Source organism: Symphodus melops (genome assembly GCF_947650265.1).
Source record: "Symphodus melops genome assembly, chromosome: 4".
In the NCBI taxonomy this organism is placed as follows: Eukaryota; Metazoa; Chordata; class Actinopteri; order Labriformes; family Labridae; genus Symphodus; species Symphodus melops.
In genome coordinates, this window is record NC_136694.1 from 9,445,414 (window position 1) to 9,457,228 (window position 11,815).

An 11,815-nucleotide genomic window follows, 5' to 3' on the forward strand; every position below is an offset into this window, starting at 1 on the left:
CAAGCCCAATTAACCCAGACAGGAGGATCTGTAACAACCTCCAATGCTGGAGAATCTTACCTTATCATTTCAGAAAACTTGTATTTGAATTTCAAGGACTTTTTTTTCCTGGAAAACAATTAAAGTATTCATGCTATTCATCCCCCCTCTCTGTTTTTCTAATGTTTGAATCATGCTGCAAGTGTTTCCTTATTGTTTTGGCAACAGACCAGTATGCCTACTGGTTTGTCTTTCAATAGTCCACTGATTTTTTATGGCATGTAGATAGCGCGCTGAAATCCCCATCATGATAGAATGGGAAGCATTCGTGAGATAAACAAGCAAATGACAATATTGAATTATTATAACAGGGAGGCTATTAGACTAAAAATATTGCAACCAATCAAACACTGTCAGAGTAAAGCCAGACAAAATCAGGACTCAGAATCTGTTTTATTACTTACCATTAATTTATTCAGAAGCAGCCATAAAGCTGCTTCTATAATGTTACAATTGATATATTGGCTTTGAGCAAAAAAAATTAAGGCAGATGTGGCATCATCATTAAGCAAAGCAGGACCCCATGAAATACACCAAACTTTGATGATTAGTAAAAACAAGTACATGAAATATAACATTCTTTTCTTAACTCTTATGTTCTTTATAAGAGATGACACACAGGTGTTAATAGGAAAATTTTAACTGATGCTGGAAAATGAATGGACATGAATTTAGTTACATTAATAATACATGACAGTAGAAAACAGGTTACAGTTTTATGAACACATTGTTCTTGGAGTGCCTTTTGCATAAAGAAAGTGCATGGAGGTAAAATGACTATAGTTCTTACAGTAGGTCATCATGTAAAAAAAAAAAAAAAAAAACAGGAATGAGCATTTCCCATATTTTGACAATACATCTTATGACAAGAGATTACATTCTCCAGGTGCTCAATTACTTCCAGTTTTTACATGTACATTTTGTTCTTGATTTTTAAAGGAACTGATCAGATAGTGCTTAAAAAAATAGGCAGAATTTGTTTTATTCTTAGAGGCAAAATAAGACAGTTAAAGTATTACGTATTTAGAACAACTTACAAAAGCATACAAATGCCACAGTATGCTGTTGTTGATTTTATGTTGTTGAGATGCTTCTACTTGTGTCTATATAATAGATTTTAAAGTTATAAAAATTAAGCTGAATAAAATACAGCTTTCGCTCACCCTGATAACACAACCCATACCGTCTTGTTAAAAATCTGTGAATGAAAATCCCATGAATTCAGAAGCAAGAATAAAGCTCAGCTTTGACAATCTTTCTCAACACAGAACAGACTAGTGCATTATGGGTCGCTGTTGTTGACACCAGGACTGTTAGCAAAGGCTCAGTATGTGAGAGGACTCAGGATAAAGAGGCGATCCTCCTCCTTCCTGATCCACTTCAGCAACTTGGTGACAGCAGAGACGGCCAAGGCCTTGGTCCCTAGTGGACTGAAGCAGAGGTAGAGCTCGAAGCCACTCGTCACCTGTAAAAGAAGGTCGTACTTATGATGAGTATAATAGAGCCTGGTGTTAAAGTAATACAACAATACTTAAAAAAAAAAAAAAGTAATACAACATTGCATGTCCTTATGTTACAACAAGTTTCACATCTCATGAAGAAGCATGTTCTGACTTTGTGCAGGATGCATTTACAAGACCTTCTGATCTTTACAACATTAAATATGTGAACAACATTAACATATGTTAAAATGAAAGTCAGCAAATCCGGCACACATTTTAGAAGGATGAAAATGGGGAAGAGAAAAAACAGAAACAAAGGTACTAGTTTCTTTTGCAGTTGTACTAATTTTGTTTACTGTCATAGTTCCTCAGTCATTACAGGTACAGTACAAAACTATGAAACGTATAAAACCCTTTATCAATACATGCACATGCATACATGTCAACTGATCCAGCGAAGATCACTCTTATCATGAGATGTTTTGAAAACTAACTTAAACTTACAACTGATTTTATAATCAGTGCTACACACTCATGAAGAATACCCTTAATGTTGGGGATGAAATGTTGACACGGCCAATGAATGTTTGGCAGTGTTATTTGACGAATAGATTCATTTTTGCAAAAAGTCTCACGACGATGGTGTGGTACATTTAAAGTCTGTGATGTTTTTCTTGATTTCAGGGCGTTTGTAATCGATGCTTTGCAGTGAAAATGGAGTCAGAGCTTCTTGTAAAACACACTCAAACTACAAGCATCTCACTTCACAGTGCCAGGCTTACCCATGCCATCAGGTTTTCACTTTCAGTACAGCGATACAAGGAGCGAAGAGGTCTGGTCGGATGGTGCAAGCGGCTATGAAGGTCCTGGTACAATTCCATCAACCTCTCCTGCTCTTCATCAGTCTGGTAAACAGCAGGAAATGCTGGGCTGTAGAAAAAAAGGTTTATGGAAAGGACAATGAATAAATACTTGGACTAAAGAAGGATGTCAGGAATGACAAACGAAAATAAATGACCTAAGACATTTACAGTACGTTTCTGATCTGACAAATCACTGAGATAAATGACGTATGACATCATCAAACCGATGCCGTACCCACCTGGTGTACAACCCTGAGCTCTTAGATTTATACAGGAAGTGTCTCAGCTCAGGGATGCCGACCTGCTCCACAGAATAACTTGGACACTTGAGCGCCTCTTTCAGGGCCTGATAGGCGCTGCGCTTGTTCAGCCTCTCCAGGAAGCGCTGCTTGCAGTCGGACATGTTAAAAAAGTCCTCTCGGTCAGTGGAGACCAGGATCAGACAGAGGTCAGAAGCAGGCTCCAGATAAGAAATGTGAGCGTGGAAAAATCCTGCAGTGTTGAACTTTGGCAAACAGATGGGCGTCCAGCCTTCCCCTTCCCGGAAGGACGACGAGGAGCATACAAGGTTGAAGACCAGGTTCAAGTCTATGTGGTGCAGGAATTGGTCCTTTTTCCTCACCAGGGTCACCAGGCGATCCCCTGCCAGCAGGATGGAGAACACAAGGTTTTTGGCTTTGGCTGCCTGCAGGCTGGATGACACCACATCCCTGGTGGAGCTGGAAAGAGGCAGGCAGGTGACGGCGCTGAGCAGCAGACCGGGGTCTCGATCCAGTCGATGCAGCAGGTTGTCGGTCAGGTACTCTGAGCCGGCCAGCAGGCGGCGCAGGTCGTAATTCTGCTTGTGCTGGAATATGTGGTTCAGTTGGGTGAGGGTTAGCAGGCTTACAATCTGGTAGTAGATGTACTGCAGCTCTCGCAGCAGCTCTTTGTCTGACTGACAGGTGCGGGACACGCCCACCAGGACCAGAGGGCTCTTGGCGAGGAAAACAACCTTACAGCCATCTGACACACACAAAAAAAATCAAGAGTTGGCGTGAATTAAGGACATCTTTATAAACACCTGTCTGATCATTTTATAGATTACTTATTAAGTGTTTTAAACCTGCATGGATGGAGCGAATTATATTCTTCTCTGCCTCAACGAACGACACAAGGGCCATCATCACCCCCATGGTGCTGGACAGGGCCTCCTCTGTGCCATAGCGGGAGTAGATTGGCTTTCCAGCCTCGCTTAGCACAAACACATGTTTTCTGTGGCTCCTCCATGCCTCACTAGACACATCTTCCTCCTTTGTCCTACTCTCAGATGCATTTTCACTGTTGTGCTGGTCCTCTATGCTTTTCTCTCCCACCAGCACCTCGAGCTCTTCTGCAGACTCTAAGGGTTTGTCCAGCTGAGCGTCCCTCCGAACCAATTCCTCCGTCTCAGCCGTCAGATCTTCAAAAGACTGTGCACGGACAAACATGGCACTCTTCTGACCGGCACCTGCATTCAAGTAGGGATAAAGATTATGCATAGAAGTGAAAGTAAGGATGAGTATGAGTAAGTAAAAAAATTGAAGCCTTCAATGGGGAAGTGAAACACACTTTCATTTCCTCATTGAAGGCTACCACTCATCTGAGCTACCACAGTTAAACAAATTAACCAACCAGGTTATAGCTTAGATCTAAACGAAGTAAAGATTGTCGATAAAAACTGAGTCAGGCAGATGAATCGACCGCCCCATGTACAGAGGGTAAAGTCCTCCAAAGTGAGCGGCCTGGCCTGTGGCTTCTTTCCTGCATGTCATTTTCCACCCTCTGTGTCATTTATCTGATTACTGTCCTGTCACTAAATAAAAGCATAAAAACACACTTTGTTTTCATTAAACACTGAACAAACAGTGAGAGTAAAAAAGGGAAGTGAGAGTGGCATTCATTTATATAGACCCACCGTAATGGTCACAAACACTCAGACAGACAGAACTTGAATTTAAAAATCAATGTCAAATGGTAACAACAATAAAATATGAGATTTGGTCACTAATACACTAAAGAGATATAACGTGTAATGCCAGACAGTGGAATGACAAGCCCATTTGAAAGCTGGTCACTTTCATTAGAAACTAAGGTGTACTGTAAACCTTGTTCTCGTGTACTGTAAACATATGAGATGTTTTGCAATAAATCCATGGAGTTTGGGCCAGGTGTCATCACAAGAGCATATGGAAAGTCTTTGGAAGAGCATAGTTTGTAACTGCTGTAATGAACTTCTTGCTAGAACCAAAGGTTAAAATCTAAGAGGGTAATGATTCAGAAGAGATAACGTGTCAGTATATAAAAGCTTTACAAAATCATTGATCATCAAATTGACACTGCAGACCTGCCGGCTGACATTCTGTAAAGAGAGGGAGATGATGGACCTCACCAGGTTCAGTTCCCTCCACCAGACCTGGTGTGGGACTGTCTGCCCTGTCGGATCGGAGGTGGTCCACAGGAGCCAGAGTGCCATTCTCCCATGATGCAGTCGCCCTTTGGGCTTCTCCATCCATCACTGCTACTTTTGGCAGGGACACAAACCTGACAGGACAGAACGACCGAAATCTTTAGGAAATAAAACAGCAAGGTCGTAACTGAGGCTGACTAGAACTGAAACACATATGTGCATACTGTACTCTTGAGATTCCAGTGTTATTATTATACACACACAATATAATATATTGTAAATATGTTATTGCCTGACTCTAAACCTTTTTATGGGTGTAAAAACTTGGAGCAGAATCATTTTCGTTGCTCCAAACTGTTGTGAAACCTGAAGACTACATTATTGACACTTTGGTCATATAACAACAACTTTTTTAATCAACGTTTCAGTGTGAGCTTTTTCTTTCTGCTGATAAAGGACTTCACAGACTACTTTGCTCGATAACTTTAGCAGTTAATCAACAGCATTGAAAGCTATCTGCTAGCTTGGCAATGGTCAACCGCATTCATTTCTCTTTTCTTTTTTTTTTTTTACAACAGGTCCCGTGACTCTCTAAATAATTTAAAAATCATTACCTTTCATCTCCGGAGCCGTCTATATTAGCGTATTCAGCTCAACTTGTCGTTTGACACATTACGTTCAGCTACCTCACAAGTAGGGACAAGAAGACAAAATTACTTTTTCTGGCTAGTCAACATGCCCTGTTAGATTCATTGCGGAAGATTGAACCATGGGATATGTAGTTGTGTTACAGAACTATCAGGAGTGGTAAACTGGACGATTTCTTTTAAATTGTAAATACATGTCTGAATTCTTTATGTCAATAAAAAAATGTATCCTGTTATTTAGCTCTGTCTGTTTCTGACCTTCAGGGTGAATTGATAAAACTGAATAAAACAGCAATACTTTCTTATAGTAATAACGACAGTAGCATATAATAGGACACCAGCAGTATTGGGGCATTGTGAGATCAAAACCGTCAAGTGGGTAAATGATCCTGACACGATTATCTAAATTATTCTATATTATCTGATAAAGGTAGGATTTTCTTTAACATATAACATTTCAAAATAATAACCACGTTAACGAGCACCACCTGAATGCATCATGAGGGGGCGGAAGTGGATTTATGTTTGAACGTACAGCGGGGAAATGGTTGTATTCGTGTTCGCTATAAGTGTTTTGTTCAATGGGACTGATTCAACCAGGTCTTAACTAGGATTCATTCAATGCGACAACAGGGATGTTAGCTTTCAACTAAGCACGGTGCGGTAACTTAACGTTTCTTAAGCATTTATTTCGTAAGTTTTGCAAGGCATTAAAAGGCAACGAATGCTAACCGAGGCTAAACTGCATTAGCTTAGCTTATTGGTTACGTCACGATTTGTGGGCATTAACGTAGGCCAACTATCGTAACAGCGTCAAACAAACAGACAGACCACCAGCACTCCCGGATATGTTGAAGGGGCATCATTTAAATGCGGAGTGTGACTCTTCTTAACACGGTGACGTTGTGACAAGAAGATGCCTATCCGAGCGTACTGCACCATCTGCTCGGATTTCTTCGATCACTCCAGAGATGTTGCTGCCATCCACTGCGGACATACTTTCCACTATGAATGGTGATCCCATATCGTAAACTTTAAAAAATCCCTTATATTTATGTCGTGTTTTAAACGTGATTTTGATTTCCTGTCTCTTCTCAGCCTGCTCCAGTGGTTTCAGACAGCTCCCACTAAAACCTGTCCACAATGTAGGAAACAGGTGAGGTAGCAGGAACATCAGAACACCACCGGGCTGCTTACTTTCCAGTACAGGCCAAACCAACTGGGTCAAAATGAAAGAAAATGATAACATACCGTATACTTGTCTTTGTGTGTAGGTCAGCACCAGACACATTATCAGCAAGCTGTTCTTTGACATTGGTGGAGAGGAGGAGGGCACAGCAGACCCTGAGAGCCTGCAGGTACTGATCGTAGAGCACCTACACAATACATCAGTCTTTATAATAGGATACATGGGATGTGAGGAGGCGAATCAGTGTTAAAGTGTGTAACTCTAACAATCAGGTAAGTAAAACAAAGATAGTCCATTACACTTCTCATTACCTCATAGTTGTGTTTTTCTTCCTTCCTCAGAATGAAGTTGATAGGATGAAGGCGATTTTAAGCTCTAAAGGTGGGTAGCTTAACATTGTTGTTAAGCATTATATAAAATGAAATAAAAAGGCACATCTTCATGAACTGTGTAACACATTTGTAGAGCGAGACTGGCGGGACAAGCAGAAGGTGGTGGAGGGTTTGAAGGACACTGTGGAGAGGCAGCGGAGAGACCTGGACGGTGTGCGGAAAGAGGTCATGGAAAAGGAGATGCTGTGCTCTGCCCTCCGAGTAAGCTGCCTGTTCTCCTTCTGATAGTACCACATTCTGTGCAGACTTATACATCAGACTGTGGGTGACATCAGGCGTTATTGTGATGTTTAATATTTTTTTATTATTTTTGTTTTTTACAGAAACAGATGTCCTACTTTGAGATTCAACAGAATGACGCTCAGTCTGCCAAGGAGGAGGCCCGACGCCTCAGGACCAAAATGAAAACTTTTGAAAGGTTTCTATAATCGTATAAGTGTTACTGCACAGCAGAAAACTGTCCTGTCCGTGTTTTCCAGCAGCGTGCACTGATTGAGAAACGTTCCTCTGTTTAAGTAGAGTTTGTCATGTTCTGTCAGTAGAGAATAAACCACAAATCATCTTCAGCTTTCACCTAGGAGCCAAAATCCGCTTTAACATCTTAAAGAAATGATGACGTGACATTTATCGTGATAATTGTTATCCACTGTCACATTGCCCAGCCATACTCATGACATATTGTTTTAAAAGTATGGAAAGAAATCAATTGACCCAAGTAGCTCAATAACGGTACAATGATGGTGGTCCTTGAAGTTTTGTAGTTCTTGGCAAAAGAAACAAATCTGTGTATAGATGAACTAACAGATCTACTAAGGAGTTTAATTTTTCACTTACTTTAGCTTAAACTGTCAGACAAATACAAATGTATATTTTAATTAGGATCTGCCAACCAGCCTTTCTAAAAATCAATAAGCTGAACTGATTTGTTAATTGAATTGTCTGAAAGCTCCTTGTAGTACTGAGTCTTCGTTCATTCTCAAATCAGTCGTAGCCATGCTGTGTACTAATAGTATGTATGTGTTGCTCCAGTTTGGAGGTGTTATTGCAGGGCCAGAGAGCTGAGGTGGAGTCCATGATCACAGATATGGGCATCAGCCAAGCGGCAATGGAGCAACTCTCCATCTACTGTATCTCGCTCAAAAAGTAAGGAGCCCTCGAGAGCTGTGGATTGTTACCTCCATCGTTCAGCAACAAAAATAACTCTGATGTCTTCAGTCACTGAGAGTATATCACCTCACCTTTTTTTTTTCTTTTTTTTTTTAGAGAGTATGATAATCTAAAGGGAAGCCTGAAATCTTCAAATGACATGTGTGACAAGCTAAAGAGAGAAGTGCTCACCTCAAACAATAAGGTAACTTCCTGTTAGAAAGTTGCTGCACTGTTAGAAATCCATCGTTGTATGTGACATCGTTATGACTGTTATTTCAGTTACACAAAGCATCGCTGGAGGTGAATCAGACTAAAGGGGACATGAAGTCGCTGCAGAGCGATTTGGCCAACGCTGACAAAGAGATCTCTGTAAGAGAAGTCCTTCAAATATGAAGAGAGATGGGTGGAAGAATATGCGTTAACTTTAAATCTGTGAAATTCACCGTTGTGTGTCCTGCATGTTTTTCTGTTTGAAGAGTCTGAAGAAGAAAGTGGAGTTTCTGCAGAGGACTCTGAGCACTCCGACACGAACCAATGAAGCCCTGAGTCGACTTGTTTTTGAGAGGTGTCTTTCTCAGCTGCCAGACTGAAATGTTTGGTTTGTAGTGTGTGACATCATCATACACCGATCGATGAGGGACTAACTGATGACTTTCTCTGTCCGTCTATCAGCCCAGCACCGATGCAGCTGAAACAGCCTCATCTCCACCAGCCTGCAGGGAGCAACGATATTGACCTCAATATGACTTATGACGTCACTACTCCTGATAGTGTGGCCAAGAGGCCGACGCAGGTCCCATCAAAGAAGATGCGGCTTGACCCTCCAGCGTAAGTTTAACATGGCTGATTTTGGGAGCGTGACTTTTTGTCTCATTCATTTGTTCAAATTGTCTTAATGCCTGTTTCCAACAAGCAGTTTGGTTCGGCACGGTACGGGACACATTTTATGGCGTTTCCATGGACTAAAGCCGGAGAGATCATGGCATTACTGACCCGTACCGTCCTACTTTTAGTAAACACTGCAGTTCATTGATTGGTCCCGTATGACAATGGTATTAAAAGACAATCGCAACCAAGCCTTGTTCAAATACACAGTCAATTGGTTTTTTTGGCTGTATTTGACCTTAAATTTATTAGCGGGGTACACTGTGTCGCACTGCTATTATGTGATGCTATTGCCATGTGCCGCCTACCATATAGGGCACGGTTGGCTGTAGAAACTTAAACAGGATCAGGCTTTACCAAACCAAACTGTACCGATCCATACCGGAGCGCTTGGTGGAACCGGGCTTTTTTTGCTGAATTCTAAAACAAACTCTTTTTTCCATCTTCAGGTCATCTATGTCCAAGCTCAATGTGAAGTGTTCAGCTAAAAGCAAGGTAGGTTTGTAAATGTCTAATCACATGGTCCATTTTCTAATCAGTGGTGAATACCCCTGAATATATTTTCTTACCTCAGGCTCGAGATGAGGAGGGATCCATCGATCCTTTCCTGAGGAACTCCCTCCTCTTCAGAAAGAAGACGTTCGGTAGTATGTTGGACCCTCAGAGGAAGCCAGGAACTGTAAGTACTCCAAAACTTCAGGTGGAAATTATCCCTTTAGTCGTTTGATGACCAAAAATGTTTCTCATTTCAGGTGAGGACTGGCTATGATGGTTTAGGAGGACGTACGAAATTCATCCAACCTGTATCCTTTTTTTTTCTTCTCTTACTTGGAATGTGCTTGTCAAATCCATTGAGGAATTACACATTCATCTTGTCACTCAATTTGAGATTATAGGCCCATTTAATTGGATTATTTAGGTACACCTAACTTATTTTTAAAGTTGCATTTAATATTTTTATGGTCTTTTATATATTAGCTGTGATGTTAAACTTTATACAGTCTGCCAGTCAGCAAGTAACTGGTAGACAAGTATTCAGCAATCAGACAAATATCCCTTATGGCTTTCAGCAGACACAAACAGAGTTTAAAGACTGGACTTAAGACACACTTTACATGCGTCAGGGGTTTAGAAACAAAACAAGACACTTCTATAAAAGTGTTTTTTCAATGTTGCGTTTAACTTTGTTTCACTGGTCTGAACTTAGAAAAACAGAATGCAGTTTAAAGCCTCTGTACACGCACACACAGCTGTTAGGGATTGAGACTACACTATGTTCTCTTCTCAGGAATAGTGCTGCATTCATGTGGTGTCGAACACATCGGGAAAACAAGTCGGAATAACAACTTGGAAAAGAATTAGGTGCCCGGCTTTACGTCAGAATCATCAAACAGAGGGCAAATTGTCTTTTGTTAATTTTAACGTTAACGTTAACACACTTTTTATTAATTCACGTATTGCACATCAACTGTTTGCTCAAATGTAACCTTTAACAGTTACATGTCACTGATCTTCTTCGAAGCATCAACATGATTTTTGTGCTGTTTTTACAAAATGCCGATTTAAGAACTGAAGTCACGTCAACACACTGAAATCGGAGGTAAGACTTCCCAACATGGGAAACTTGAACCATCCGAGCAGCACATTAATGCAGCGTAGATGTCAAGTTTGTTTGACTGACGGCTCCACGAATCTGGCCTGTTTGTTTTGGAAAAAACCTTTTATAAAGTAGGACTGGGATTTTTTTTTAATCACACCTTCTTGGTGCTTTAAAGTATCTAAAAATACATTCTCACCATATCTCCTCCTATTTACACACTTCCTGGTCCGATCAGCCAGAATAATGAAAAAATAAAACAACTGTCAATGTACCAAGCCTTAAAAATAGCACTTATAAGTGTCAGAAAAGAGTAACAAGAGGTTTTAAAATCCTGTATGAATTAAACATGACTGTAAACTTTAGTGTTCCTTAACCAAGCTTTTCGATGCAGTCTCCTTTATCAGAGATTCGGCCGCTGATGAAAGCTAAAAGGAAAAAGGTAACCAGGCCCCTGCCCAAGATCGAGACCTGCATGACACTGGACAGCTTCCTTGAGTGAAGGACAGCAGTGTTTATGGAACAGGAGTCAAAGGACAGATTGCTGCATGTGATGAAGCATGTTGGTGCTCCTGTTTCACTAATAACCAACTTGGCAGCAGTTCTGCTACTCAGCACGAAACAGGACTTCAAGTTTCAACTTTTATTTCAAGAGCAGTTACTGAGTCAGTCAACTGGCTGTATATATTGTTTGGTTTTTTTGTGCTGACTCTAACTGTTAAACTTGTGTGTGTGATCCTCGCTTGACCAGCCCTTCTATTTGTTCTTTTGTGGGTGTCTGATATGTGAGAGACAAATCCAACCTATTTCAGAGTCAGTATTCTGTTGTGTCCTTTAAAATCCTTTCTGCATCTGTTCTCTTTAATCTGATTATATGTTTAGTTGTTTTTCCACACTTAGAAAACATTTCCTTAAACCCCTACATGTGGATATACTGTAGGTTTTTTAATGGTCACGTCAGATGTAAACCAACTCAAATAAACAAATGTCTTTTGTGTTTTTTAAATGACAGTTTGTGTTGGGCATTCACAACCATTTCACTGACGTGTTCCCGCCTCCAGAGGGCAGTATAGACTTTTCTTTTTTTTTTTTCCTACACTCATCCTTTCCTCTGACAAATGTCCTGCAAGTTGATCAATGTGTTTAAAATCCTTCACCAGTACAGAAGGAAATCCCCAATAAAA

General features: G+C 40.6%; 2 protein-coding genes across 3 annotated transcripts; one reads left to right on the forward strand and one right to left on the reverse strand.

Annotated features, from left to right (window-relative positions):
• Positions 1-413: 413 nt before the first annotated feature.
• mon1a (MON1 secretory trafficking family member A) lies at positions 414-5,572 on the reverse strand. The gene is made up of 6 exons (XM_079340496.1): positions 5,387-5,572; positions 4,755-4,906; positions 3,450-3,833; positions 2,584-3,349; positions 2,264-2,411; positions 414-1,504 (listed from the first exon to the last, which is right to left on the reverse strand). The coding sequence occupies exons 2-6, from the start codon at positions 4,876-4,878 to the stop codon at positions 1,364-1,366; spliced, it is 1,563 nt and encodes a 520-aa protein (XP_079196622.1). The 5' UTR covers positions 4,879-4,906; positions 5,387-5,572; the 3' UTR covers positions 414-1,363.
• A 405-nt stretch (positions 5,573-5,977) lies between these two features.
• traip (TRAF-interacting protein) lies at positions 5,978-11,642 on the forward strand. 2 transcript variants are annotated; one of them, XM_079340521.1, is made up of 16 exons: positions 5,994-6,077; positions 6,231-6,433; positions 6,518-6,575; positions 6,694-6,777; positions 6,950-6,989; positions 7,074-7,201; positions 7,324-7,418; positions 8,030-8,143; positions 8,264-8,351; positions 8,429-8,518; positions 8,626-8,714; positions 8,822-8,977; positions 9,484-9,529; positions 9,609-9,713; positions 9,787-9,837; positions 11,026-11,642. In XM_079340521.1, the coding sequence occupies exons 2-16, from the start codon at positions 6,336-6,338 to the stop codon at positions 11,131-11,133; spliced, it is 1,350 nt and encodes a 449-aa protein (XP_079196647.1). In that variant the 5' UTR covers positions 5,994-6,077; positions 6,231-6,335; the 3' UTR covers positions 11,134-11,642. The 2 variants fall into 2 exon arrangements, with proteins under 2 accessions (XP_079196646.1, XP_079196647.1); XM_079340520.1 differs by having other exon boundaries at positions 5,978-6,433.
• Positions 11,643-11,815: the final 173 nt, after the last annotated feature.